General features: G+C 44.8%; 11 protein-coding genes and 1 non-coding gene; 5 read left to right on the forward strand and 7 right to left on the reverse strand.

Moving 5' to 3' along the window:
* Positions 1 to 289: 289 nt before the first annotated feature.
* FFUJ_12914 (related to monocarboxylate transporter) lies at positions 290 to 1,573 on the reverse strand (the record flags this gene model as incomplete). Its single annotated transcript, XM_023567768.1, has 1 exon — positions 290 to 1,573. The coding sequence occupies one exon, from the start codon at positions 1,571 to 1,573 to the stop codon at positions 290 to 292; it is 1,284 nt and encodes a 427-aa protein (XP_023435094.1).
* Positions 1,574 to 2,249: 676 nt separating this feature from the next.
* Positions 2,250 to 4,190, forward strand: FFUJ_12915 (related to nonribosomal peptide synthetase MxcG; the record flags this gene model as incomplete). XM_023567769.1 has 6 exons in its annotated part: positions 2,250 to 2,484; positions 2,534 to 2,586; positions 2,649 to 3,071; positions 3,128 to 3,350; positions 3,397 to 3,815; positions 3,870 to 4,190. 6 exons carry the CDS (start codon positions 2,250 to 2,252, stop codon positions 4,188 to 4,190), a joined length of 1,674 nt encoding a protein of 557 aa, XP_023435095.1.
* A 112-nt stretch (positions 4,191 to 4,302) lies between these two features.
* FFUJ_12916 (uncharacterized protein) lies at positions 4,303 to 5,865 on the reverse strand (the record flags this gene model as incomplete). Its single annotated transcript, XM_023567770.1, has 1 exon — positions 4,303 to 5,865. One exon carries the CDS (start codon positions 5,863 to 5,865, stop codon positions 4,303 to 4,305), a length of 1,563 nt encoding a protein of 520 aa, XP_023435096.1.
* Positions 5,866 to 6,406: 541 nt separating this feature from the next.
* FFUJ_12917 (uncharacterized protein) lies at positions 6,407 to 6,820 on the forward strand (the record flags this gene model as incomplete). Its single annotated transcript, XM_023567771.1, has 1 exon — positions 6,407 to 6,820. The coding sequence occupies one exon, from the start codon at positions 6,407 to 6,409 to the stop codon at positions 6,818 to 6,820; it is 414 nt and encodes a 137-aa protein (XP_023435097.1).
* A 594-nt stretch (positions 6,821 to 7,414) lies between these two features.
* Positions 7,415 to 8,999, forward strand: FFUJ_12918 (related to integral membrane protein; the record flags this gene model as incomplete). XM_023567772.1 has 6 exons in its annotated part: positions 7,415 to 7,510; positions 7,561 to 7,687; positions 7,739 to 7,954; positions 8,009 to 8,076; positions 8,127 to 8,457; positions 8,503 to 8,999. The coding sequence occupies 6 exons, from the start codon at positions 7,415 to 7,417 to the stop codon at positions 8,997 to 8,999; spliced, it is 1,335 nt and encodes a 444-aa protein (XP_023435098.1).
* A 182-nt stretch (positions 9,000 to 9,181) lies between these two features.
* On the reverse strand, positions 9,182 to 9,479 carry FFUJ_12919 (uncharacterized protein; the record flags this gene model as incomplete). XM_023567773.1 has 3 exons in its annotated part: positions 9,182 to 9,292; positions 9,348 to 9,407; positions 9,456 to 9,479. 3 exons carry the CDS (start codon positions 9,477 to 9,479, stop codon positions 9,182 to 9,184), a joined length of 195 nt encoding a protein of 64 aa, XP_023435099.1.
* A 1,286-nt stretch (positions 9,480 to 10,765) lies between these two features.
* FFUJ_12920 (uncharacterized protein) lies at positions 10,766 to 12,253 on the reverse strand (the record flags this gene model as incomplete). XM_023567774.1 has 3 exons in its annotated part: positions 10,766 to 11,139; positions 11,923 to 12,180; positions 12,241 to 12,253. The coding sequence occupies 3 exons, from the start codon at positions 12,251 to 12,253 to the stop codon at positions 10,766 to 10,768; spliced, it is 645 nt and encodes a 214-aa protein (XP_023435179.1).
* Positions 12,254 to 14,803: 2,550 nt separating this feature from the next.
* On the reverse strand, positions 14,804 to 15,364 carry FFUJ_12921 (uncharacterized protein; the record flags this gene model as incomplete). Its single annotated transcript, XM_023567776.1, has 1 exon — positions 14,804 to 15,364. The coding sequence occupies one exon, from the start codon at positions 15,362 to 15,364 to the stop codon at positions 14,804 to 14,806; it is 561 nt and encodes a 186-aa protein (XP_023435100.1).
* A 607-nt stretch (positions 15,365 to 15,971) lies between these two features.
* Positions 15,972 to 17,528, reverse strand: FFUJ_12922 (related to monocarboxylate transporter 2; the record flags this gene model as incomplete). XM_023567777.1 has 3 exons in its annotated part: positions 15,972 to 16,999; positions 17,053 to 17,235; positions 17,282 to 17,528. 3 exons carry the CDS (start codon positions 17,526 to 17,528, stop codon positions 15,972 to 15,974), a joined length of 1,458 nt encoding a protein of 485 aa, XP_023435101.1.
* Positions 17,529 to 19,848: 2,320 nt separating this feature from the next.
* FFUJ_12923 (probable dityrosine transporter) lies at positions 19,849 to 21,863 on the reverse strand (the record flags this gene model as incomplete). XM_023567778.1 has 2 exons in its annotated part: positions 19,849 to 20,171; positions 21,461 to 21,863. 2 exons carry the CDS (start codon positions 21,861 to 21,863, stop codon positions 19,849 to 19,851), a joined length of 726 nt encoding a protein of 241 aa, XP_023435102.1.
* Positions 21,864 to 24,458: 2,595 nt separating this feature from the next.
* FFUJ_r12 lies at positions 24,459 to 24,574 on the forward strand. Its single transcript, XR_002792814.1, has one exon. It is a non-coding gene; the product is annotated as a ribosomal RNA (ribosomal RNA).
* A 1,513-nt stretch (positions 24,575 to 26,087) lies between these two features.
* On the forward strand, positions 26,088 to 27,467 carry FFUJ_12924 (uncharacterized protein; the record flags this gene model as incomplete). XM_023567779.1 has 4 exons in its annotated part: positions 26,088 to 26,834; positions 26,885 to 26,909; positions 26,959 to 26,964; positions 27,019 to 27,467. 4 exons carry the CDS (start codon positions 26,088 to 26,090, stop codon positions 27,465 to 27,467), a joined length of 1,227 nt encoding a protein of 408 aa, XP_023435180.1.
* Between the last annotated feature and the right edge of the window lie 380 nt (positions 27,468 to 27,847).

The following is a 27,847-nucleotide window of genomic DNA, read 5'->3' on the forward strand; positions in this document are numbered from 1 at the left end:
CATCGTGCTTGAAACTAGTGATGCTCTTGATGAAATCTAGTAGAATAGCCACGTTGGAAGTTTACCATGTTGTGGATGTGACCTGTCTCTTAGGGTGAGAATGCAAGCAACCTGGCTACGACTGAGTTTGAGTCACACATATCACCCAAAGACTGCATGAATATAATTCAGCATGAATTTGAAGGTATTTTCACTGTAAAGCATGCATTGTACGTCGAGAGTCAAACATTTAATCACCAGCTAATATAGAACCTTACGTGATATATCTCTACAGTCATCCCTTGTCTTATCATGCGATGACTCGCATATCCCGGCTGTAGATTAAACGAGCTACAACGCCGCAAGCAGTACTAAGTAAAGCTGTCCCGCCAAAATAGTACATGGCAGGCCGAAAAGGCACAATGGAGTCCGCAACATCTGCATGCGTGACCTGAATAAGAGCCGCCGATATTGCATTTCCTCCCATTATACCAGGTGCCCAACCCGTGAAAAGCAAACTCAAGGCTCCTGGCGCATCATCGATTGGCAAGTGACGACCGACGGCTGTAGGAATGGCCACTGCAAAGCCTCCATTCGACAGTCCGTTGAGGATGCAAAACAAGAGAACCAGTCCCAGGTTGGAAGAAAAGGGCCAAACAGCGAATAGAGAAACCGCATTTACCAAAGAGGCAAAGAACAAGGCGTTCATGGAACCAACTCTATCGCACGCATAGCCTGTCAGGATTCGACCTACTGACATACATACCAAAAGGCAGGCAAGCGTGGCTATGGATGTAGAGTTTGAGAAGCCAAGAGCGTTGTTGATGTAGGGGAGGAAGAATGTTGGCGCATATATGGGAAAGATTCCCACTGCGCCAGCTGCGAAATGCCATGAGAAACAGGCATCTCTGAAGACAGACCATTTAACAGGATACTCCGGGGGAGCACCGCGGTCCTTGACGAGTAAAGCGGTCGGTATGCCAGTAACAAGCGACGCAATACCCAGTATGCGAAAGGTCCAGGCAACTCCAACGCCTTCAGTCAGATAGCCGACTGAAACAGCTCCAACAAGAGCCCCAAAACTGCCACCAAGCTTGACGATGCCATTCGCCAAGCCAAGCCTCTTCTTAAACCACAATACCGGAAGAGTGTTATACAAAGTGTCGGTGAAAGCTGAACCGATGCCATATGAGACTCCACATGCGAAGAATAACCCCACGAGGCTTCCAACAGCCCAGCTGCTCGCTAGGCAGCCAAGGCCATAGATGGCGATGCCAATCGTCATGCCTGCGCGAGCTCCGATGACACGAACTATTCGGATGGCTGGTATCCCGAGTGCAGGACCCAAGGCTACACCGAGACTACCAACGAATGACACGGCGCTGAGCGAAGAGCCTTTGAGAGTCGTTCGAAGCAGAGCTGCCTGTAGGATGCCCCAGGATCCAGCCCAGAGATTGATCCAGAATGTATGAACGAAGCAGACAAAGATGATGACCCATCCGTATCCGCCATCTGGGGGCGTGTCGGGATCTTCAGTGGGAGTCTCAACCTCAACAATGATTGGATCCCGGATAGAAATTGGCTCCAGTTCCATGGCTATAGATATGGCGTTGTAGATGGCTTGGATTTAGATATGAAGGTGCTGTGTATCGAAAAATTGACTGCTTCGATGCCGTGGTGTGATGTTCGTTAGATGAAAGAAGCAACTGTTTTCGTGAAGACTTTGAGTGTTTCCGTGGCTACTAGATACATGCACCCGTACAAAACAACAAATCACTACTCGGTGATTGAAAACGGCACAAAATCCCTGGCCCCTTATCAGTCTCGACATCGGAGATCTTGGATCCCCGAATGGAAGCCCCACGAGAACTCAAATACTTGCTTGTTTCATTATAACGCTGTATGCCCCATAAACTCGCATACTAAATCCCTGTTCAACAACTGCCGTGGGCTCCGCACCTTTCCGTCGGCAATTTCCGCTGAAAACCAATTCGAGGCGTCAACTTGCAGCGTGACATTTGCCAATCGGAAGTTTGTGCGCTTTCGGGCAGAAAATGCATAATGCATCTATCCACGTCAACTCGGCACCGTTTGTTATGCGGGCACACCCATCGGTACTTGATATGCACCGAGACAACATGGCAATGAGAAAGGTGGGTAAGAACCCCTCGTATCTGGGGTTTAAAGCCTGAGATTGACATTGCTTTCCCATTCCAAAAATCGTAAAGAATTACCCGACTCATCGTTTCACTTCCAACACACCAACAACCATGGCACCAGCTGGAGATCTCGGTAGGAGACTCATCCCTTGCATCCTGGATGAGATGTCCAGAGATGAACCTGATCGAGTTATTTACTCCATTGCTAAGTCTGCCGATATTTCCAAGGGCTTCACAGAAATTACAGCTCGCGAGTTTGCCAATGCAGTGAACAAGACCGCCTGGTGGTTGGAACATCTTGTTGGCAAGAGCGAATCATTCCAGACCATTGGATATATCGGGCCGCGTAAGTATCTTTGGCTTATACAGCATCTATCTGATGCTGACCAGACAAGATGACATCCGCTATTTCCTGCTGAATCTGGCCTGCGTCAAAGTAGGATATCAAGTAAGTTACATTACACCAGGATAATGTCTCGATGATTTCATTTGACTCACAACACTGCTCAGGTCATCTTTTTGTCGCCGGGTAATAGCATTGAAGCTGCCATGGGTCTTCTTGCGGCGACCAAATGTAGCCTTTGGGTTCATCCGGTGGACTACCCGCCGTATCAACTGGTTGAGAAGATCCAGCAGACCTGGGAGCTGCGTATTATGGAGATTCCCACAGTCGCAGAACTCCTCGACGCGTCTAGCTCGCCTCAATATCCTTATGCAAAGACCTATGATGAAGCAATGGCGGACACCTTCTGCATTCTTCATACGTCTGGTACAACAGGCTTGCCCAAGCCCATCTATCTCAGCAACGGGTTGCTTGCTACCATGGACGCCGCTCGTATCTTACCGCCATTTGAGGGTGATAACGGCGCTCGTCCATGGGCAACCTTGTATGAAAAAGGCGATAGACTCTATTCCCCTTGTGTACTTCTGCATGTATGTTCCGGCAGCTACTCCCATCATCGAGATTCTGCGACTGACTTTGAAGATAGGGTCCTGGAATATTTATGAACCTCTTCGCGACGTTCCTCTTTGATACGCATAGCGTGATGGGCCCCGTCGGCGTGCACCCTGACATGGATCTGCTCGCATCACTTGCAGATTATGGCAACATTGATATTTGGCATTTTATGCCTGTGTACGTCAACGAGCTGGGCCAGCATCCTGAAGTATTAGACAAGTTCAGATCCTCCAAGTTCATAGGAGCTGGTGGAGGTAAGTTCCCAATTCATTTGCAACTTTCGTTAACAAACGTCTTTAGGTCCTGTTAGCGCAGAGCTTGCCGCTAAGGTAAATGAGGTAGTACGTGTTCACAATTTGTTTGGAACAACTGAAGGCCTCTTCATGGGTGACATGCTAGTAGACAAGGAAGACTTCCTATGGGTTTCGTTTCACCCCTACGCCGGGTTTGAATACACAGAAATCGAGAGAGGTCTGTTTGAGCAGCGCGCCGTTAAGAACGAGCACTGGGCTCTGCATCAAGGAATCTTTCATACCTTTCCTGACGTGAATGAATTTAACTTCAAGGATCTGTTCATCAAACACTCGACAAAGCCTAACCTCTGGCTCTATATGGGTAGAAGCAACGACATTATCTGCTTGGAGGATGCGCAGAAACTGTCTCCCATCGAAACAGAGAACATGATCTGTGCTCATCCCAATGTCAAAGGATGTGTAATGGTATGTAAGCCTATATTCTGCAGCATGATCCTGAGTTGCTTACAGGTTTGACAGATTGGAAACGGCCAGAAGTTCGCTTGTCTAATGGTAGAGCTGAAAGACAATACTCCAAGAGACTCGGAGACCATCAAAGTGCTGATGGAAAATCTTGGGGATATTATTGACGAAGCAGATCAGAATCAGCTGCTGAGGGGCTATTTGAGACGAGATTACATTATTATCGCAGATGCCACAAGATCTCTTCCGCGTACGGAGAAGGGGACCATTTCCCGTAGAGCTGCTCTGAAGCTTTATGAGAAGGAAATTGACGCGTTTTACCGATTGAAGGGGGAGGCCACTGTAGGTGTTGGCCAACGTACGGCTCAAGCGGCCTAGATAGTTTCATGGCCCAGTAATTCAGGCAATCTTAAACATGGTTCTATTCATCGATCGTCACTATTGTCATCTTGTGTCCAGGGCAGCATCATCTTCAAAAGCCGTCTACTACCTATCCAGCTTCACTGAGTGGATTCTCTACCATTCTGCCCATAACATAACATTCAGCTTTTGTGCCCTCTTCTGTATGTCGCGAGCAGAAAGCTGACTCAATTTGATCCTGTGGGAGGTCCTGAACCTCACCACCAAGTGGATGTCTGATGGAGACTGACTGCGGATCACGTAGCCCGTTTCTCAATGTTTGAAGAGCATCTCGCCAGAAGCCAACTCCGATGTGAACTAAAAACAACGAAATCTCTGATCCGACGTCAAGAGCCGCAGCCAATGTTCCAAGTTCTGTAGTGGTGACTGAGATCTCGGTCAGATGGATTGAGCGTAGGTTAGTTCCTGGGGGCCATGTAAATCCGATACCAACTGAGGTCGGAGCAGCAAGCATGGATTTAAGACCTAGGCTGTACCAAAACTCGCCGAGGTTGATATCTGCATGTGAGATGCATCCGGCGTTGAAGATTGCTCCCAAGTATTCGTTTATGACTTCCATCTCAGTCGCTGTCCTGGCCGTATTATTCTCGTCTTCATTTCTGATCCATGGGCCACAACCGCTACGGCACCTTGGCTGAAAGCTGAACTGCATAAGGTCAAGACGCTTGATGGCATCTGATAACTTGTCGCGGTCATCTCTGCTGAGTTGCATCATTGTGTAATCCGGCGTAGCTGATATATGGATAGAGAGTTGATCGATGAGCAGTGAATCTACTGCGCCTAGTGCAAGTGGAATATCCACAAGTAGTCTCGTCGGAACCCCAGGCCAGATGAATTCGTTTGGTTGGATCCAACGTGCTTCTTCCCATAGTATTGGCCGAGAAAGAACTTCAATTAGAATATCGGCTTGAGCTGAGATGTCTTGTTCGCCAACTGGGTCAAACTTGCGGCCTAGATCATAGTTGTTTGTGAGAACACCGTCGTGAAGCATGACGTGCCGGATGTTGGGCAGTCTCGTCAAGATCTTGGCTACCACCAATTCGAATGCGCCGCCGCCATGACAGAGCTTCTGCAAATCGTAGCTTTCTTTATACTTTCTGTAGGCATGTCGAAGGATACTGTCCGCAAAGTCTGTCGGGCTTGCCGTGTTGCGTGATGTAGATGACTCTACAGACGCATTATTATGCATGTGTACCTCATTGATGAACCGTTGCATCAGACTCTCAAATGAAACTTGCCCACCCAAGTTGGTGTCAATTGCATCGAAAATTTGAGTTCGTTGACCCCATTCAGATAAAACGGCTGCGGCAAAATTGCCAAGACTGGCTGCAATCCACGGATGGTAAAAATGCAATCGGACATTCACCTCGTGTACTCCCTCTGCGATTCGAGGGTTTTCAAGAACTTGGCTAAATAGCTTAACACTCTCTGGGCAGCTGAAGTCTAAAGTGCCGCAGCGACGAACAGCATAATCGCTGCAGAGCAGGCAAAACCTCTTGCAGGTCAATCTCAGGCTGGAAATGGTGTCATTTTGGTGGTTTCGTTCTGTGCTTCTGCATAGTCTAAAGACAGTAAGTAAGATTTCGTTGGATATGTTTAAAAACCCTGGGATGTCCTCAGAGGATGTGGTCATGGTGGTACTGGATGACTTGTAGATGTCATTTGGTGTTTGCTTGGATAATGCGGAGTAATTGTCATGCCGATTATTCCGCGTCGGATAAAATTGACCTTACTTTAAGCGACAAACACACTTCTGTAAGTTTCCTATTGTGCTTTAGTGGATCTGTGACCGGCTGATTCTGGTACCCTATGAATCAGCCGCCTCTAATTGGACGGGGTTTAGGTGGGCTAGGATGGCCTGTGGATTGGCCATGTGATTCAGTGTCAATGTTCAAGAAGGTCATGATAACTTGTTCACGCATGAACATTCAAGTCGTCAGTTGAACTCCAGACTAGCCGTCGAACATTGCCCTTTAATTTACTTAAGAGTGCCTTGCAGAGTAGAGTACTGGTTGTTCAGGATTTGACTATATAAAGAGAACCAGCGTCCACTTATGGTCGATTCATTCTTCTACCTACAACAACGCAGACCGTCAAATTGAGCGACACTTTCAATTGCAATCCTAACATTCACATCATCCACATCATCTACAACATCTACAGACAGACTAATCATGGGCAGCACATCTCTATCAAGTGACTGCATCATCAAATGCATGGTTGATGCGTATGCCTATGAAGGTGAGGCGATTGCCGTGCAGATGTCGCCTGAAAGGGGCTACTGCGGATGGGTAGCAACCATGCCTTCCAGTGATCTACGGGGAAACCGTAAGGGCAGCTATGAATTCGTTGTCATGTGGTCGGGGCAGTATTATCATCTTCGCAAGGGCGATGTTGCCGTTGAAGGTCCTCGGACTGGCGGACCAATTCATGACAAGTGTGCACTTGATGCCTTGAGCAGCAGCCCCCAATTTCAACGTCTTGCTGGTGATTTAAAATACGTGAACGATAATAACTGGAAGGTATTTTTGGCGTTACAGGAAGCTGAGGATATGATGGAGGCAGCCTGGCATAACCTTCTGCAATAGGTATTTATAATTGATCGGACTCGGATCCCAAACGGTAGCTTGAGAACACGACAACTATAGTTTTATCAGAATGCAAATTCGACCTTCGTTTTCTAGCCAGCCTTTCCGTTTGGTGAGGTACATGATTTACGCTTCGGAGCATTTCCCACGTGAAGTGTCATCGTCATGACTCGAGCCAACCCCATTAGCGCAGGTCTAGCGATCCAAGTGCAAACTCAAGCAACGCCACGACTCATGTTTCATCGGCAGTGCAACTTTCTCAACCAATCGCAACTCATGAAACGAATCACTCGCGAGGAACTGTTCCTGAGCTAACAATCGTAGTTGAACCCTTTTGGACTCGCAGCTCCAATAGCCATTCTGTTACGGCTACGCTCAGACATCGGATACCGGCTAGTTATGATGCTTGACCCGATCGACACCCAGGAAAACCCACTGCCGAGCTGCGAGCCCATCACATGCACCACGATTGTCTCACTAAAATGATCTGCATCGCCTCTCTCCCCTTTTTGTGTCCCCGTTCCCTGGCCCTGGTCCCTCTGAACTTCCCTGTTCTCTTCAACTCCATGTCTGGTTTGAGATGCGCTTCTCGCGATGAGGGCAGGCCTTCTAACTGCGCTTCTTAGCTTGCTTGCATTTACGGGCGTGTTCGGGACTCCAAGCTTCGACACGAGTCTTCCAGATTGCGCGGTTTGTGAATTGTTGATTGACCTTGTAGTAGTTATTGCTAATTTTAGTAGCAAATATGCTTTCGGACGTTGACCAGCCCGGACTGCTATAAGCCGAGCTGCTTCTGTACCTCTAACACCTTTCACAATGACTTGATACCCTGCCTCAAGAGCCATTGCCCGATTCCACAAGTCTTCGGTACGTAATGCCCAGATCGGCTGGCCATCATAGGTTGACTGACCGACCCAGCGTCGTTGCGATATCTCGACCAGAAATGCGAGCGACCACGACGCGACCGAAGGAACGATGCCTGGCCGTACCTATCGATACACATTCTCTGCATCCTTTGTGCAGTCATTCGAGTTTACACAAAGATATTCATTGTCAGGAAGATTTCACCTGAAGACTGGCTGTCATTCACTTCTTTGGTTATCTACGTTGTGTACTTTGGAATTGGACACCATGGTAAGGGCTGAGTCAACTACTCTGAAGCGTTGAGCAGCTTCTAATTCATTGCAGCGTTGATGTCGGCATTTGGGCAGGATATTTGGTGGGTCAACGCCGATGATCTATCCCATGCCCTCAAGGTAATTTTCACTGTCTATCTATCTAAGCCCCTTGAAGCTAACTTGACAAGCTCTTTTGGATCGACTGTCCTGTCTATACTCTCCTTCTCGGAATGACCAAAGTCACAATAATCCTGTTCTATATCCGTCTGTGTCATGTCTATACGCTGTTTTGCCAGCTATGTTGGGCTTGCATTCTCATCATCAGTCTCAGTACAGGCGCCTTGATGTCACTGAATATCTTCCAGTGCACTCCGATACGATGGAATTGGGATCGATTCAGTGGAGAAGATGTCGACTTTTGGTGCATGGACTTGAACAAACTGCAGTGGTCAATTAACATCACCAATATTATCTTTGATCTTGTAGTTCTGGTACTTCCAATACCGCTCATATGGAAAAGTATGTCTGGCCACATTTTGGAAGGATATGATCTGACGTTGATAGCAAAATCAACTTTTCGCCGAAAACTGGGCATTGTCTTGATGTTCAGCCTCGGAGTCGTCGTCCTCGTCGCAAGCTGTCTCAAGATGCGCTATAACGTTCTCTACGGCCACTCCAACAACATAACATGGGACTACATGGATTTAATGGTATGGGCCGGAATAGAAAGCTCAGTCAGCATCGCAGCGCCATGCCTACCAACTGTTCGACTGTTTTTGCACAAAGTGTTTCCTACGTCATTTGGGCGGATCTTTGCGTTTGGGTCGCATTGCGAAAGGACGTTGGACCAAGAGATCAAGGCGGAAGAAGAAGAGGTTGCGCAGTGGGCAGCTGATGTTGAAATGACGACGGATTCTCGACTTCGTGTTGCGAGACCGAGACGAGCGGCGATAAGTTTAGGTGAGGGGTTCGAGAATGGAGGGAGGATGAAAAAAAAGAAGGCTATGACGGAAGCAAGTCGGATATTGAAGAGCGTAGATGAGATACCACTGTCGCCGTAATGATCTGGTATTCATCAATCCAATAAGTAATTTACCGGTAATAATTTAATCTTCGCACAAATTTTATCAATTTTCATTATAGCTATCTGGTTCGTAGACCATGACGGTAGGTTCGTGATGCTTGGATATAGTCAGATTATTGTAACGGATGGGCTGTTGAGTAACAGAGACAAAACACGCCATTACAAGTTTTTGATAATCCCATTGACGGCGTCTGATCCGATCGTGGCACCTGCACCAAAAGTGATTGCGTGCCCGGCCCTTTTTGCAAAGTCTTTGCCGTGATGATGCTGCTAAGACTATTAGCAATATTCTGGGTAGAGGATTCGGTTAATAGAAATAACAAACCTCTTCATGTCCATGCGCTTCCTTGGGCTGAGGCGGTGGCGCTGACTGGTCCTTCTTTTCCTGTAATTAATTAGTCAGATGAATGTCAATGTAACTGGGAATACTTACTCCTTGGTCTTTTGTCTCGGGCATTGTGGCTCTTGCTGGACTTTTATCGTACTGGAAAGGGGCTTGGTTAATTTCTAGGCCTTGCGCTGCCAAAGAGTAAATAAGTCAGGAGATACTATGCGAAGTCTTATATACAACTCTGATGACTTACTCTAGAAATTATCCAGCAGAATGTCAGCAATGACGTGAATACGGCAATTATGACGAGCACTATGTCATTGATAAGAGGATTAGGTTTTGCTGAACGGCTAATCGGCAATGGTTACATTGAAATGTATGCCATAGTGCAAAGTCTATTATGGGTGAGTATGCCGTCACTTGCAGATATACTCCACAATTGGGCGATCCTATACTATTCCGTATAGTGTTAATTTGTTGCACGTCAAGGACTTGAGCGATTCTCAAGTTATGAAGCCAATCACCACTATTTCGGACACAAACAAGAGCTTCATCGTTGAGGCCCTTGAAAATTTCCATCTCATCGCCCAACACCATCGATCTTCTGATCAGTGACTCCTACGTCCTCTCCGAGATCATGCGACAAAGCTTTGAAGTTGCACGAACAATCTTAGCATCTTCATCGCCTTCGCCGTCATTGTCAGTTTCAATCAAGGGCGAAAGGATATAGTTCTCATGATCATTGAACAGCGCAAACCTACTATTGCAACGTCAAGGTGATCCCAGGGCAAGAAGACGCGCGCGGAACTTCAACCCACCATGTCCCTGCCATCATGCTACTCCATAATGACTGGTAGAAAGAATTGCATCCACTTGACAATAGGCCCTGGCTGTATTCTCCTGGTTCACAATCTGCTTTGGGATACACATATCAATCCGGTGCCATTTCTCTGCGTGAGAATCGCATTCTGAAGCGGAGCGCTATCGACAAAGACCGCATAACGACGATATATTTAACACATAATGGAACAAGGGAACTGAGACTTCATGAAGGCCTTGTCCTGCAAACACGGACATGGCCCCTTGGACTGTTCACTGAGAGCCTGGAGCACATTTATACTGTACTGTATTTTGCGACCCAATTTGGTGTTCTTACATTCTTTCCTAGCAAGTATGAACACTCGATGTATCTCTCGATTGGTTGTGGTGAAGTGTTTACTATATAATGGGATACTTCCAACTCCCATCAACAATTCCATCGTTAAGCACCTCACATCTACCAACCATAAAGACATTCAAACTTCAACGCCTTAGCTCTTCTATGAATAAAAAGTCATCATGAATAACACTCAGTCAACAAAGGTAAAGCGAAACACTGTCGATATGAAAACTCTTGATGGTCTATGTCACATTCACATCCTGCACGGATATAGGGGATCCTGCATAGCGGACATGTAGGGCGAAACATTCATGCCAGGTTTTAAGAGATGGGCATGCTCAACCCAGTTCTCTGCACTCTCCTTACCGAGACGGAAGGCCTCGGCGACATCAGGGGAGTCGAGAATGTCCTCAAGGATGTCGATTGCAACACGGACTCCCCAGATCTTCTGCTCAATGGACCATCCGTTCGAAGACTCTGCTTCGTAGTCAAAATCTAGGAGCTTATCAATGGCTTCATTGAGGCCCAAGATCTTATTCAGGTCGTTGAATGAGTCCCGGGCAATTTCCCAGAAGATCGGGTAACAAACCCTGCTTCGGCGGGAGGTGCCGGCCAGATGGATTCCCACTGTGAATTCAGCATGCCCGCGGTACCTGAACATCTACTGACGTTTATTCATACTTCAGAGGGATCCGCGCCGGTCGAGAGGCCTGAGAAGAGGGAGAAAGTTTTCAACAAGAGAATTCCGAGAGGACCTGTTGACGAGATGGCGGATTTGCTGTGCAAGGTCAAGATTGATTGATGGTGTGAGGCCAAGAGATATTTTGACTATTAAATACTTTTCTTGAAGCAATGGATAGTTATATCAAATTTACATGTCCTAAAGTTAAATCGTACAGAAATTGCTATCCATACTATTAATTTTACCGTGATGGTTGTACTTAATGCTGGTTCCTAACAGTCCGTAGTAAAAGACCTACATACCTTCAAGATCATACAAGACATAGGTGCAATATCTAGAAAACATTACAAAATTCACATAAACACGTTGGTGGCCTCAGCTCATATGTACTATATTTTAAGTTGTAGTTAGTGAATTTATTATTTGCAAACCCGATTGATCCTCGGCATTATGTCAGGTGTATACTATCATTAAGCCATGTAAGGGCTCTAGCACAGAATTAATAAACCATTATTAGGGTAGAACGTGCGGTAGTCATGATTTCCTCTTCAACCTATTCTCATCCTCTACATACAAGCTTGATTCATGAGTAATAAAAATAAAATTGCACTACCTCCAGTCCCCTCTACCAGATGTCATAACCACTCCAACTCCTTACTCATCGACCACTCAATCGTCCCCAACCGTGTAGATAGCAGTAGCAAGGTACTCAAAATGAAGACTCATACCCGTCTCACCGCAACATCCCAGGTAGAAGCCAGACTCGTCGACGGCCTGGTCACCAGAAGGAGCAAGATGATAAATCCAGTATTGCTTAAATGCCGACTTTGGGTCGATGAAGATTGGCGTGATCTGGACCCTTGGGGGGCGATCAAACTTTGTCTTGAAGGTGAAGCGCGTTGGTCGGCCATCGGCGTATCGGGTGATGACGCCTTTGCCGGCTTCAACCTCACCGATACTGCCGTGCTTAGTGTCTCGGACTGTGCCTAGTTAAGGATAAAAGTAAGTATTAGAGACTCAATATTTGGAGGTATGACTTGACCTACCTGTGGCGCTCATGATGATGTCTGTTTACAGCTTTGGCCTGTTTGAGGTGATATTTGTGTGTGATGAAGGATATCTCAAGACCTCAGAGAGGGCAGGCGGTCCATGCCTTATACACCCTCCGAGATGGTCTGGGATTTAAGCACCGTTGTCAAGCCATTTGGGGTTTTGTGCTGTCGAGGGCATACTCTGTCTCAGCTGAAAGCTTCATGACATCATGCAGTATGTCGGTGTAATGTAGGTGCGTCTCATTCGACAAACAAACATCGCAGATACGAGACCGTCATGTCGACGGTTTCTGAGTTTGAATGACTGAGGCGAGGCACACAACTCAGGAGAGATGGTCTATGAATACATGACGAGCAGAAGTTTGGTGGGAAGTACTGTTTCACGTTGCATAGGCTAAGATCGGAGCTATGCACGTCGCGCCCCGAGCCACGGAACGATAAGACCCGGCGTAGCTCTCGACTTCCATCCCTATCTATGACCTGTCATCTTGAAAGCTAAAAATCCCTCTATACCTCGGCCGTCGCTCGTTCATAGTCAAATGAAAACCCGTAGATTCTTGCCACATTCCATCGCAGGTCTTCCCGCAATCTGAGCTTCTGTGTTCACATCTTGCTCATATCTCAGATCACCAAGTCTTCGTGTCTTACTACCCCTCTTCACCGCTTCATGCACAGCTCCAAATGGAGTAATACGGTTTTCAGCTGTCGGGCCTCAAACACTCGACCCTCATCAATCGCCAGCCACTCCACCAGCGACAGCATGACTTCCCAGCTTCCATTATAGTCATACAAGGAGTCAGCGGTAGAGCTTCCTGTAATGGGACCTCTGCAAAACGAGACGGGAGTAACCCAAGTCCGAAGCGATGCGAGGTCAGACACAGTGGAATATGCTTACTTGATTAAGAGCCACTATCGCGCGTCCTTGCCTTTCACCTCTCTTCGGTCTGTTTCTCCTTGCTATGTGGCGGACCGTACACGGGAACGAATGTGGATAATGGCGTAAATGAGCCTATCGGTCATTGTTCCCATGTCTCTAATACGGTCCGCTCCCTTCGTTCCCGTAGTCTTCCGAAACGTCCCATTGGTCTCAGGATAATGTGTTGTGAATCATGCATTAGTGACAGTCATCTTGTCGAGTAGTAGTAGTGAGGCTTTAGGTGACCAATAATATCTAAGCAATCTGAGTCGGTCAATCTCAACGCCTGTTGAAGGCATCCGAGCCCTGGTTGATGGGGATTCCCTGACCATGATTTAAGCTCCTACCGCTTACCACTTCCTGAGGCACTTTTCACACAGTGAGATGCTCAATCGTTCAGCCAAAGTATTGTCTTTCTTCCCTTTTGTTCCTTATGCTCCTGTAAGTCTAGTTTGAGGGATGAAGGGGAAAAGAATAGAGAATACTTGCAAGAAGTGGAATTGAGTGCGGTATTGAATGAAAGGGTGGTGCTTTCGCATTCCAAGTGAGATTGCCGCCTTTACCTCTCCTCCGGTGGGAAGAAATACATGAGACTGACTTACACCAAAATCCACTGATCTACCACCAAATCCAGTCCCGTGTATTATTCCCCCCCCCCCTAGCCTCTGTCTGCAAGTCGAGTTGGATCTGAGAAGTGGCTGAAACAAACCGTGATTCAGTTCTGGAGGTATGAATATGTTGTCTCAGCCAATTCTCAAGGGAGAGAAGGAGAGTGATAGGTTCTGAGACTCGTCAGAGTACGAAGACACTGCCTTTGCAGAAGGGAATATCACCGCGCGGATCGCCTTATCAAGGGCAGTATGAGGTAGGAGCATTATAGTGATCTTACTGAAGACGGAAGTGAGATCAGCGCCTGCATGGATCCCGAATGGTGCTCGCGATGGCGCTGCTGTACTCATCTGCCAGCTCCAGCCTACAGCTCGATTGGGTGAGTACTATACTATTTCTACCCGAAAAGCCAATTGATGAGCGACGTAACATGCAGAACATAGAGGGAAATTAAAGGCTCGGTGACGTGACGAGACTGTGCTGGCTTCTCTGTATCTTTGCTGTAGACCGTCGGCCAAAATAGGTGTTATGGAAGACAATCTATTGGCCACCTGTTGGCTAGTTACGCTCCTTCGAGTTCTTAAACGTGGAAACCGCCAAATTTTCAGCATTTTGTCGTCATTCAGGTTTTCTTGAAATGCTCATCACGGCAATTTTGTCACACATACAAAGTTTTACCCCAGCATCGAAATCTCACAGTACAAAGGAAAATAAAAAATGCCTGCCAGAAAAGCTCTAAATCAAGTTTTCTTCTAATGTGGGTTCTTCACTCTACAGCCTTGTGACCAGTATAAGGCTCCTTTCTTCCATTTTGCGGTGAGAACAAGCTATTCTCAAGCCAACCAGCTTGTCAGCCTCGATCAGGCTAGAAGCTTCTCATGCCAGACCAGCCGATCGTTACTCTTAGCGGTATTTGGTACGCCTGTATCTTGTACATATCTTAAGTCCACTGTCCTTGAGCCCCAAGGCAGGCAGAGCCAGAACACGCATCTCGGGTCGTCTGAAGCCTTTCTATCCTCAGCCTGTCCCTTTTCAGTTTTTGTTCTTGTTAGAGCTCTCTTGCCTTTTCTCATCATCCTTGTTCTTGACCATTTCGAAGAGCCGGATGTCGTTATCCATAAGTTGTGACATTTCGAGGAGCTTGAGCATTTGTCGAAACTCCTTCCGGATACCCATTCTGTCCATTTTTCTTTCGAATTCCTCGCACCATACCTGTGCTTGGTCATCACTCAATGCATCACCATAGCGAGTTGAGGGTTGATCCCTAACATCATGTTCGGTTGACTGCATTTTGTTTGCTGACCCCTCAAGCCGGTCCGCATTGGTAGTGTCCTTGTTCTCGGAGACATCGAGGGACTTGCCTTGACGGTCCAGGGGGGCACTGCTAGACTCTTCTTCCTGATTCTCGGCCTGCCATTTCAGAAAAGCGGCATACTGCTTAGTATCAACAAGAACCATTCCATCCTTGCTTGCATTCAGTTCTTCCCATGTAGTTGTCCAAATGTCATCGAGCAGAAAGATTTCTTCGAGCACGTCATCAAATTGCTCATAGTCTCTAGGACTCTCGGAACGATCGCTATCAGAAGGCTCCATTATTTAGCCTGATGTCGGTTGTTTTGGGTGTTGGTGATGCCTGTCTGGTGAGTGAGGTCAGTGGGTAATGGGGGAAGACGGCACTTGATGTACTGATGTAGAAGATGAGAAGATGTCGGTCTCTAGGGCGACCGAGAGAATCTTTATACTGTGCGTTGTGGGGAGTTGATTTCGTGCTTGATGTTCTGACAACATCATTGAAGGCGTTTTGAATGGGGAACCAGCGAGTGAACAAATGAACAAGATTGGGACGAACAAGGGAATGGATTTTAACCTAAGACCAATAGCAGATCGACGCATCTTTTCATATGATAAATCAATCATCCTAAAACAATTCACAGACTTAAATCCGAGTGCTGTTCTGCGGGTTGTGTAGTTTCTCAAATACGTGGTTCTATGTCAGTGTGGCTCTCGGCCAGCCTACACTGAACAATGCCCTGGACAATATCCTTCTCGGTATTGATAACTATGAGTGCACCCACAATTGTTCTATCATTTATCAAGCACTGCGAATGCATGTGTCCCCAAATAGCGTTGGATAGCTTTTAAAAGAAATGACTCCTTACTTAACTATAGGCGACAATTTGAGAGGAAGAAAACAGGGAAATTAGTTGGGGAGGCAGTTTCCGATAAATGTAGTGGCAAGCAAATCCATCGCTCCCAAAAGACGCCTTGCGTGTCGCAAGAGTATAGTAGACGTGCTCGCGAACATGCAGCACCCAGTAAAGATAATAACCCATTGATACGACGACGGCATCAAAAGATCAGCAGCAGACGAGTGTTGTAGGGCACTGCGGTTGTAAACCAGCAGACCGCCAACGGGGCCTGCGAGCACGTTGCCAACACCTTTGCCGAAGTTGAGCAGGCCAAAGACAATGGGCCCAGCTGTCGCGTCGTCCGTAATGGCTGTGCTCATCCTTGCCCAGATAGCAGTGAAGCCGGCCCCGAAGAAGCCATACAGAATAGTAAACCCGATCAGGACGGGAAAGGAATCTCCCAGCCTCCACATAGTGAGAGTCGTCACGGCAGCAACAAGGGTAGAGGAACAAGCAAGTACATCGAGTGGTACCTTGCGGTCTGAGAGGTATCCAAAGACAAATTGCCCAGCAACCTGAGATACGCTCATGACGGCGAGAAGTATAGGCCCAGATCTTGCGCCGAGGTCCAGCGATGTCGCGAAAGATGGGAGATACAATGAAGGGAAGAAGTAACCAAAGCCCTGGAATAGGTTGGATACAGAGTATAGCCAGAAGAGAGGGCTTTTGAAGAAGGACCAATTCGTCTTGGGCGTGTTGACGTGCGCGGATGGCGGTAATCGACCGTCAAGGAATGGGATCAGAGGTCCTGTGAGAACAGCTAGGCCAATAGCAACAGCACGTAGTGTCGTTTGATAGCCGTAAGTTGAGAGAAGAGCCTGCACAACAAACGGCACGACAGCGCCAGAAACACCAGACGCGCCACAAAGTAACCCGTAGGCCATTCCGCGACGAGCGACCCAGTACTCGTTGACCATCATGAGAATGGGGTAATAGAGAATCAGAAAGCCAACACCATAAGCGACACCTTGTGTGAGGATCAGAGTCTCGAGGGTATTGGCGAAGGAACCTGCTACGAGTCCGCCGATACAAATGGGCCCTGTTCAGTTGAAAGCGTTAGCCAAAAAGCGTCATTGAAGGTGACTGACATACAGCCAACCCAAATCATCTGCCGTCGCCATTGTTGATGTTTCTGAATAAGAGGCATAATGAACGGGGCTCCTATATAGCCAAGACCAGACGCTATGGTGCCGACAACACCGATGTACGGACTGCTAGCGAAAGCAGGTATTCTGGAATAATAGTCTTGGAACACGCCAAAAGACAAGGGAAACCCTGAACACTGTTAGTTGCAGCTATTATGTGAGGGGGAGTTACGCACCCCATAGCAGAGTCTCAAATATAAATGCTGCGCCGAGGAGTCGCCATGCTACAATTCCTCCGTCTATGGGGGCTAGTTGTGATATCTCGTGCTGATTTTCAGTGTGAACCTCCTCATGAACCTGAAGGGAAAGGGATGGCGTGGTGGCGGATCGAAAGGCTGCTGTCTGCGATACTGTGGCTGGCCAAGTAAGGAGCTCGTGGGACTCAATCTGGCTGGGCAATTCTAGAGTCTCTGTGGTACTCATTGTTATAGATAATGCAGAAATATAATAGAGAAGAGATAAGGTGTGACCAGCAATGTGAGAAAGCACCGCATACATAGGGTAGCAGAAGTGGATCTAGTTAAATAGTTAGCCGAGGGTGGAACAACCAATAGGACAAGCGCAAGACAGAATGATCGCGGGGCTAGGGAACCGAGGTTTACACCTTGCAATAAATGGAATAACGTCAGATACAGGGAAACCGGCCACCCCTAGAAACCGGCCACCCGCTTTTTAACCTAACTACCTAATTTATAATATCTTAATTAATTTATAACTTTACTAATTTTAATTATATAGACTTATAAATAGTATTAATTAATTTAAAATAATAAAATTTACTAAAAAAGATATATATACCGCTTTTTAGATAGTTTTAAAAGGAGTTTCTATAAATAAAGCTATAGTAGCTTATAGCATAAACCGTTTAACACTTTAAGCCTATATTAAAGGGGCTATAATACTAAAAGAAGCTTATAAATTTAAATAAAAGCTTTTAGCTATTTAAAAAAGAAATCTAAAAGATTAAATTATAATTTAAGCTAACTTAAGATATCCTATATTATATTAATAGGTTTAATATTTTATAAGCCAGATTGTAATATATAATGGCTTTCTAAAAGGCATTAGAAAACACTAATTAAAGGCTTTTCTAAATAGAAATAAAGAAGTAAAGACTTTACCTAATAAGTATATAGATTTTAAGAGGTTTAATAAAGCTTTTACTAAACTTATTAAGGCCTTCTTTATATTAATACCTATAGTTTAAATAGTTAAATAGAGAAATAGATATAATATTAATAAAATTAAAATAATAAAAGGGATAGAATTAAATAATTTATTTTTTAGGTTAAAAAATAAAAAATTAATACTTATTTATTAGCCTAATTTAAGGTCTCAAATTACAATCCTTAAGTATATCTTAGTAATAGAGAAGGTCTTAAGACCTTTAGTAATCTTTAAAGGGAAAACAGTCTAATAATAGCATTTTCTAAAGAATTTAAACTTCCTAAATGCCTAGAAATTTACTAGCAGTAAAAAGGGCTAGATAAATAACTATATAGTATTTATTTAATTTAAAATAGTATTTATTCTATTAATAAAGCCTAAAAACCTAAAAAAACCCTATCTTTTTATCCTTAATAGTTATAGAAATTATATAACTAAAGACTTTTTATTTAAGTATTATAATAATAATATATTTATACTTTTCCTTTTAATATACTCTTTTTATATCTTTTAGCTGCTAGATATTACAGTCTTTAAACTATTAAAGAGGGTATATAGAAAATTCCTTTTAGATCTTACTTTTATTACTAATTTAAGCTATATTGGCAAGATTACCTTTTTATATATTTATAATAAAGCTTAAAAAGAAGCTATTATAAAGTTAAATACCCTAGCTAGCTAGAAAGTAATTAAATTATAGCTAGTTAATTTAATAAAGGTCTTAATAAACCTAATAGTTATTTAGACTTTTAAGATACTAGCTTTTATTATTATAGCTATTTTTCTAATAAAAGGAAAGAATTTCTATCTTCTAATAATACCTTAATTATCTATATAGCTTTATTAGGTCCTTTAAGCTATCTTAAGCGTTATATCTAATAACCTAACTATTAAGCTGCTTTTCTATAAGATTAGCAGTTAATTAAATAGTTATAACTTTTTTATTAAATATTAAAAAAGAGAAATTATAATAATATAATTAAAATAAAAAAAATATTTATTAAAAAAGAGAAAGAAAGTTATATATAATAAAAATATTAAGTTTATAAAGATTCTAGTAATTTTAAAGGCTTATAAATAAATATAAAAAGTATTATAATTAAAAAGAATATTAAAATATATTTAAAAAATAAAATTTAAAGATTTTTATATTTAGTTTTATTTAAATATTTACTAATATAAATTTTATTTAATTAGAAAAATATAGTAATAGTTAATTAATTACGTTTTTAATAATATCTTGTTTTTAGTGTTTTATAGAGGGTGGCCGGTTTCTAGGGGTGGCCGGTTTCCCTGTATCCGACGTTAGCTTCTGGAGAAGTGCAAGAGCAGAATTCTTCAAGACTGTGACGATCAGAAAGAGGACCAGAAATATACTAAGTATAAAGGCATAAAGTCTAAGTTATTCGTTGTTGAAAGGCTTAAATAATATGGCATAAGAGATTTAGTCGCTAGGGCCTTTATGACGGTTCTTCGGTAATACATATGATGTCCTGCGATGTCTTGTCTTCCATCCTTAAAATGAGGAACTGGGATTAATCTCCCTTGTACCCCTTATATCCGCCAAGAAGAAATATCACAGTTTATTAAGACGAGGCGGCACTTGCGATTCGTTGCCAACAAGCTTGCGGTTGATCTCAGGAAAGAAGAAGAGAAACAAGACACACAGAACGATCCATGCAATAGCCAGCAACCAAAAGATGGAATGCCACCCAAGATACCGGGTCAAGACGCCGCCTAACACAGGTGCCAGAGTAGGTACAAGAACAGGAGCAACGGTAGCCAAGGCCATATAGGAACCTCGCACAGCCGGCTTGACAATATCTGCAATGACACCGCTGGCAAGAGGAATGAAGCCACCAGCGCCAGCACTTTGAAAACATCGCAGCGCAAGCAGTCCTGCATAAGTGTTCAGCAGTACTAAAGAAATATTGGCGATAAGAAAGATCGAGAAACACACGATACAAGCGAGACGATGGCCACTGGAGTGTGAGGAACTACCGACGAAGGGAGGGGCAATGCTTTGGAGGATTTAGATTCACATGAGCATTCGTGAAATGTAAGAGCCAATGATAGAGGTCGTCTTGCAATGAATGTTGTCACTGATAGGTTGACGTCCGTAATAGAGGTTAAGATCGCTAGCTACAGTGGGTAGCGCGGCTTGATAAACACAGGAGGCGCATCTTCCAAAACGGGTTTCCCCATGCACAGCCTAGGGCTAGGCGCGTTGTTGTCCTGGATCAAATCGACTTAGACATAACGCTGTAAAATTTAATATTGCACTTCTAATGGCGGGTATTGTTATAGTTATATTACTAAGTTTATAGGAAATATTCATCACGCAAATTTCATAAAATAAATGGTGTTATTATGAGCTGCCTGCGCTATCTAGAGTGCACCGCGCAATCTTATTACATCACATTCTTCACTTAAATTCAGCGAGCAAAATTCATCAACCCGGCTTTATTTATATACTCAATATTACAGCAACACGTATGTTTCAAGTTTTATGCGCTAATTCAAGCTTTTAAGCCTAAGCTTTTCTAACAAATAACACCTCTGGCTTACAACTTAGAGATGAAAGACCAGAGCCCAGCCACTCCCACTGTCATCACATCCTACATGTTATGTGTCCAGTCCTCCTTGATGCTGAGACAAGAGGGGATTTATCTTGCTTTTCCGTCCAATGTTTGTGTTGCCCTGCAAACTTATTTATATTTCCAAAACATGACGACTGAGAACGGCTCCACAGTGGCTCCGTTCTGTGAACGGTACTTTTCGGGTGGGTAAGTAATTAGACTTCTGTATGTATGTCAGAGTTAGTTGCAATGATGAAGTCACTCTTCGGTAACTACCAGATGGTAATGTATTAGCAGGAGAATTGTACTTGTCCTCCTTATGCGGAGAAGACATGGAGGGGAAGTATGAGTAAACCCACCAAGAAATGGAATTATTTTAATTTAATAAATTAAGCACAAACAGTGACTCAACTTGGGTATAGTAAAATCATTGAATGTAGTGATACCGGCCCTTTTCCGTGTATGTCCTTTGCCCTTAAATAAATTTGCGCCCTTTTTGTTTATCTTCCTCTTTGTTGTTAACGTGATCGCCGCAATGCCTCTGTTAAAACCCAGAGTTCTGGTTGTTAGCCACCGCTGTAGATCTGCACTTTCTAATAACCTTATGACGGCGCGGAGATTCTTCCTCGTCATAATCCTCTCGTGCCCTCTTTGTCCCTTTTCCGCTTTCCTGTTGTCTAGCTGCAGGTTCCTTTATGGCGAAAGGCCAGGGAACCCAAGACCACAGCCATGCAGTCAATTGACGACGCCGGAATTCTGATCGACGCTGAGCTTCTAGCTCTAAGCGCCGACTCACTTCATCAAGATGAATCGGTTCAGGTTTGGGAGGCATCTCGAGAGGGACGACGTTAAGGTCAACGAGCTCGCATAAAACCTTCTGATCTGGCAGGATAACATTTGACATAAAAGAAAAGGTATGTTGGAGGAAAGCGCGGAGCTCTCCGGGATCAGTAAAAGAGTAAAGGCGTGCGATATCGGCGCCGAACTGTAGCTGTAGCTGTACGTACTCCATGATATCCTTCTGATCCTCTTCCGGGAGTTCCTTAAAGTGTGAGTTACACTGGACTCTTCGCTTTAAAGAATTCATAATAAAGATGCTGGATTAGTGTTGAATGGGGGAAGTGATGAATGGACTCGAGTAATGGTTGTAACTTTGGACGTGGTGCGAAGATAGATGGTGGCTGTAAATGAAACGAAGTGAAACAGGTTAGTCCTTAAAGCCTATAGGTGAATGATGGGAAGATAATCATACTTATAGCACATATAAAAGAGGCTGTTCAAATCGAGGGATAGATGTTCAGTCATGCTGTTCGGTGACAAAGAATAAATTCCACTAATGCCGCTGCAGTACTTGTTCAATACATCAACACAGTTCTGAAGATCCTTTACCTGAACACATAAGGTTTTTTAATAATTTAGAATGAAACCTTTCCTATAATTATTTAGGTAAATGGTTGAATTGTATCGTGTTCTCTGTTCTTTATATGCTGCCTTTAACGAAACCTGTTCTGTTCAGATAGGTTAGAGAGGTGAGACAAGACTTCATAATTGAATGACCGCAGAGATTTTCAAGGGACATAGATGAGTATTGTTAAAAACGTCGTCTGGGGAAACCAGTCCTTCGTTTGCAAACCGAGGCTATTACTAAGTGGTGACGGTGGTCTACTTCCTATTCGGCTCTTATGTTGTGATGATGCAATTTGTTCCAAGGACGTCACGACAGTCAACATCTAGCTGAAAATGAGCATTCCTATCCACCAGGATTTAATATTGTGTCAGTCTGGTGAGGAGCAAGGTTCGCCAAATTCTTCATATATCTAAGTATCACAATATGATGGAGCCTGACAAGAGTGATATCTGCTTCTTATAACTTTCCTTATCCTTATTACAACTTATATCCAAGTTCATGATAATAGGCTTCGTACCAACGTTGAGTTAGGTAATTATCTGTAAATGTCTAACCTTTCAAGACTCCTTATGCGATTGTACGCATATCACCAGAAGATTGGTTGAAGGGATGCTAGATTAAAATACCTCTTTCGTGAATAGATGTATAGACTTGTTTAAGGAATTAACTATGAGGTTCGAAAGGAATCACCACCACCTGGAGCCAGAGCAACTCATCAGAGCACACAACCAGGCCAAACCTCCACTTGGAGTGGTTCTCTCCCCACTGATCTGGAAAGCTTTGGCTTCGAGATCGACACCAATGTAAAGGTCTCTGCAGGTTAATGCAAGTTTACGCCCAGCTCGAACACTATCAACACACTGCGACCATTCGCTGAACAGCTCTCTAAGACCCATAACTTATCATTCAAAGCAAATTTCCGAAACGAAAGAGATGAGAGCGATGTGATTTATGAGGCTTCCAGTGGGGAGTATGCTGTTGTTGGATTGGATAAAGTGACAAATCTTGGAAATGCTGTTAGACTGGACTGGATACTTGTGGGTGGGCCAGCTTGTTTATGATTTGAGATCTAAGATGAATGCAAAAAGAATAGCTTGAATGAATTAAATAAATATCAAGAAAAGACAGAGCGTGCTGCAGTGAAGCAATAGTATGCTTCTATTTGACATCCTATTCCTGCCAAGCTGCAAGCCTATGCTGTTTGCGTCTGCTCTCTGGTTATTGTGGTATGGTAGTCTCTAGACATTGAGGATAGACTACCTATATCTTCAGCTCGAAGATTTATACCAGTAATAGCCAAGAGAATTTCTATGTAGCCAATCTGGGCTGGCACAGTTCTTGGCTGGATAGAGCGCGCATCGGACGCCACCAATACACTATTCGGTTCACTATTAACTTCGGCCTGCAGAAGCTAAATGATTTGGCTTGCTTTGGGATCCTTCTTACTTCAGATAGATCAGTCAATTATGTCCTCAGTTCTGTTCTCCTTCTCCAAAAACACCGTCACGCAAGGTCTGACATAAAAGTAACAGCAAGGACTCTCCCTATTTTACCAGCAGCTATAGCTCCTACTGTCGGCTTTTCGAGAGAGTGAAACTCTTTGAGCGCAAAGGCGGGTTCCAGAAGTGAGATAGAGGGTCTCGAGAGTCTTTCCTTTGCAGCAGTTATAGGTGTTGTACACGTGGTAATGAAAGCTTGAATCAGCAGAGAGAACTTGTTACACGCGGCAAAAGTATCTGCTGGCCCTGCATTTCCTTATACGTACCGATGTGTGACTTTGTCCTCAGAGCTAGTTAGTCTCGTCACGACGTGCCTCACAATCGTTCACTCACTCAAAGGACAGACTTCCTGGCAGCCAGACAAGTCCTTGTCCGTACAAGTAAGCACCTCTTCATGTAGTGTCACGAGATTGTGTACATACACCATTCTTCAAAAAACTGAGGTCAAGATTTTCTCACTCACAACAAGTATTGAGAATTGTCCAATGGAAGCCACATGGCTTCTGTTTGTCTGGTGCCTTATCACCGTTTGGGAAGTAACATTTTGTCGTAGCTATGTCACATATGGGCAGAATTGATCATGCTACTGAATAAGCTGAGCTGTTTGCATGTGCTCAAAATCAAGAGAGAACAATTACACACTGTCATGGGATCTTCAACGGTTCGTCATAGCCCACGAATGGGCTTCAACAGGTACATACGACCATAGGTAGTGGAAAATACGGGATCCCGTCTGCTCTCCCATAGTCAAGCCACTAACCGGCGGATTAGTAGTTGGGTCGGTGACGACCAGCGAATCCCCGCTGTTGTATGTTTTTGTCGATTGCATTTTTGCCACCAACCACTCAGGCTGAGCCAATGGTCTTGCATGCTTTTGACGTTATCCATTATCGGGGTTGATCCATTGTCTTTGTCGCGCTAGATCTATAGGGCTGTTGGGCAGGTTGGCACGACTTGGTACCTTTTAGTTAATGTTGCGTAAACGTTGTGAATATGTCGGTGGAGTACAAAGGATTCAATTTGGCTACTGACGATAACACTGTTCAGTGCGATTTCGCTTCTGTGAGTCCTCTTCTACTAGCTGCTGGGCTTAGGCCATGGGGGTCCATTACCACTCATCTCCACCAGTCTCTCCAAAGTCTAAACTAGTGCCCATACAGCGGATGGAGCAAGTACTAGCAGATGGCAGTCGTCAGCAAACGGCCATAGTTGAAGAGGCATTGCTGAATCGTTTTGGGTTGATGTCACTAATTATTGAAGAAGCCGAGGATAAGATCAAGGACTAGCACAAGTATGATTGACTGAATCAAAGCCTGAAGACTTAACACAGCCGAGAGTAAGCCATATTTGGGGATTCGGGTTGGGGAGATTCCGGGAATATCTCCTTAAGATGATTCACTATAGTCAGAGCCAAATGCAAAGGCTGCCTCAGAATACATGGGTTGCTGTATTCAAGACCTGTTTAGCCGGCATCTTCTTTCTTGTAAGTGGCAGTTCCCTTCAGTGAGATGTTGAGCGTCGAAACTAATACTCAGCGCTCTGTATGCTTCAACAAGCCCTTTCCATCGTCGGGTCTCACCTTTTTCTTACCGTTAATTGCTTCTGAAGCCATCTTCAAGCAGGCCTGGGCGACAACATCTTACTCAGCCTTATCCTTCGGCGTGCTGGATTCTCAGGGCTGCCTGCGTTTCTTTGGAGTTCTTGGGATTACGGATCGATAGACAGGATAAGTTTGAGTATAAGTGGGTATCACAAAATGAAATCCCCCTGGATTATAGTTGAATCCCAAACAAGCTCGTAAGCTAACGACACCAACACGTTAAGCGCGTAACCATTGAATTGTGGTTGGGCTAGAACATCTCCACTTAGTCGTCATCCGATAATCCATGCTTCGATCTCGTATGTTCTAGGATCAGCCGTCCGATTCTGTTTAATGAGTTTCAGAAATAGCTAGGGTAAGACAAAAAGAAAATACCATTTTGGGTCTGATCTGTGCAAAACTTCCGACAGACTGGGACATTAGCCAACGGCGAATAATTTTCCGGCCTTTGTTATTTTACCATCACCTAAGTCCAATAATCTGAAACATGACACCGAGAATGGGACAGCATAGCGCTTAAGGCTTGTGTTTAAGCCCGAGATACCGATGGCAAACATGCATATAATAGGCGTGGCCCTACGATTTTAAGCTTATGATCTTATCTTCATCGCAACTCACATTCGTTTATTCACTCTGCTTGGGCCAGAGACATTATTCTGTTTCTTTTCTGTACATTCTTATTCAATCTTTTCTCAAGTCATCCATTCACTCATTCAACATACCATCGATATGCGTGTCTCTACCATCTCCGCCGTCTTCAGCGGTCTTGCCGTCTCTGCCATCGCGCAGTCAGATCTCGACGGTGCAGTCTGGAAGGCTCTTCTTGCCGAGCCTCAGAGCAAGCGCGGCTTCTCCGACATGCCTCGTAATCGTCCAGTCAAGCGCCAGTCGGGCTGGAACCCGCCTGCGGACTTAAAAGCTCCCCTTCAGGAGGTCTGGGAACATTACGAGAAGACCTACGATGGTGGACTCGACGCCAACGTCAACACTGGCTTCCACCAGATCATGGCTAACAAAGGTTACCTTAACATCTGTGTCCGATGGGATTCTAGCACCACCGTCACCGAGGCTGAACGAACCAAGATCGCCAGCGCATATAACGCCCAGTACCAGAAGTGGTTCAAGTGGCTCTACGGCTATAACGGGTTCCCTTACGACGAGGTCAAGGTTAATATTGTCGCATATGCCGTCAAGGACAAGAGCCAGCTTCAGGGCTCCACTGCCGGTTACGAGGTCTACACTGAGCTCGATGCTGATGGTGTCCCCATGTGCCCTGTCGCGTGTGCTCGCGATGCTCACCTTGATGGCGACTATAGTGGTTGCAAAGCTGGTGCCGACCGCCACTATGACCACTCTCTCTGGTTGAAAGATGGTCTTGAGGGTGGCTTTGGTCATAACTGGGGTCAGGAGGTTGGTCGTGAGTACTTCATGAACAACCTTGACTCTGACAACATCCACATTCTTTTGCACGAGATGGTACGTCTACGGATACTTCTATTCATGGATAAGACTGACGGGTTATATAGGGACATACCTTTGCTCTCGATGATTGTAAGTAATCCCTCCCTCGCATCAAGAGATGCCTGCTAACGAATTCTAGTCTATGGTACTTTCCAACCCCTGACAATCCACCTCATATCGATGACACTAACTTGAACAGACTGGACTCCCACTGGTATCACCAAGTTCATCATGCTTGCTGGTGCCTCCATGGAAATCACCGACTTTGACGGCTGGATGTACCGCAACTGGTGGTACTACCTCTCTCAAAAGAACAACTGGGGTTCCGGCAAGTCTAGCACTGACATTGCGCCTGTTTCATCCGAATCCAAGCCTACCACCAAGACTGCCGCATCCGCAACCAAAACTTCTACTCCCAAGCCCAGCACCACCACCAAGGCCGTTATTACTAAGCCTGTCTCCACCAAGAAGGCTACCGCTACCAAAGCTCCCGTTACTCAGGTTCATTCTGTCGAAACCACCTCTAGTGCTGAGGTTGCTCCCTGGGGTCAGTGTGGAGGTATCAACTGGACTGGTTCCAAGAAGTGTGCTTCTGGTGCCAAGTGCACTAAGCGGAACGATTACTACTCCCAGTGTGTTGCTAACTAATGCTGTTGCAGCTGACAGTGTTAGACCGGCGTGTGAAGCTGGTCTTTAAAATTGAACTAGCAAGATATTTGAAAGGAGGATATGCAACCCCGCAAATAACACATAGATATTGGAACTTGTTGAAGAATGGTTTGTCTCAATGTGATTCGATAGACAAAAATTTGGCGCTTGACAACGTTGAAGCGCGTCAAATTCAGCTGCTCTAAGTGCATATAGTTTCTTGTAACATGGCCAATTGAGATATTGATTATGCACATTGGTCTGTGGTTCTACTATTAAGCAGACAAATAGGCCAGTATGGAATCATGAACAGATGTTTAGATGATTGGTACCGGCTATTTTGATACATCGACTTTGATTAGCTGGTGTCTGCCCCTGGC

The sequence above is a fragment of the Fusarium fujikuroi genome, chromosome FFUJ_chr08, assembly GCF_900079805.1.
Source record: "Fusarium fujikuroi IMI 58289 draft genome, chromosome FFUJ_chr08".
NCBI classification, from domain to species: domain Eukaryota; kingdom Fungi; phylum Ascomycota; class Sordariomycetes; order Hypocreales; family Nectriaceae; genus Fusarium; species Fusarium fujikuroi.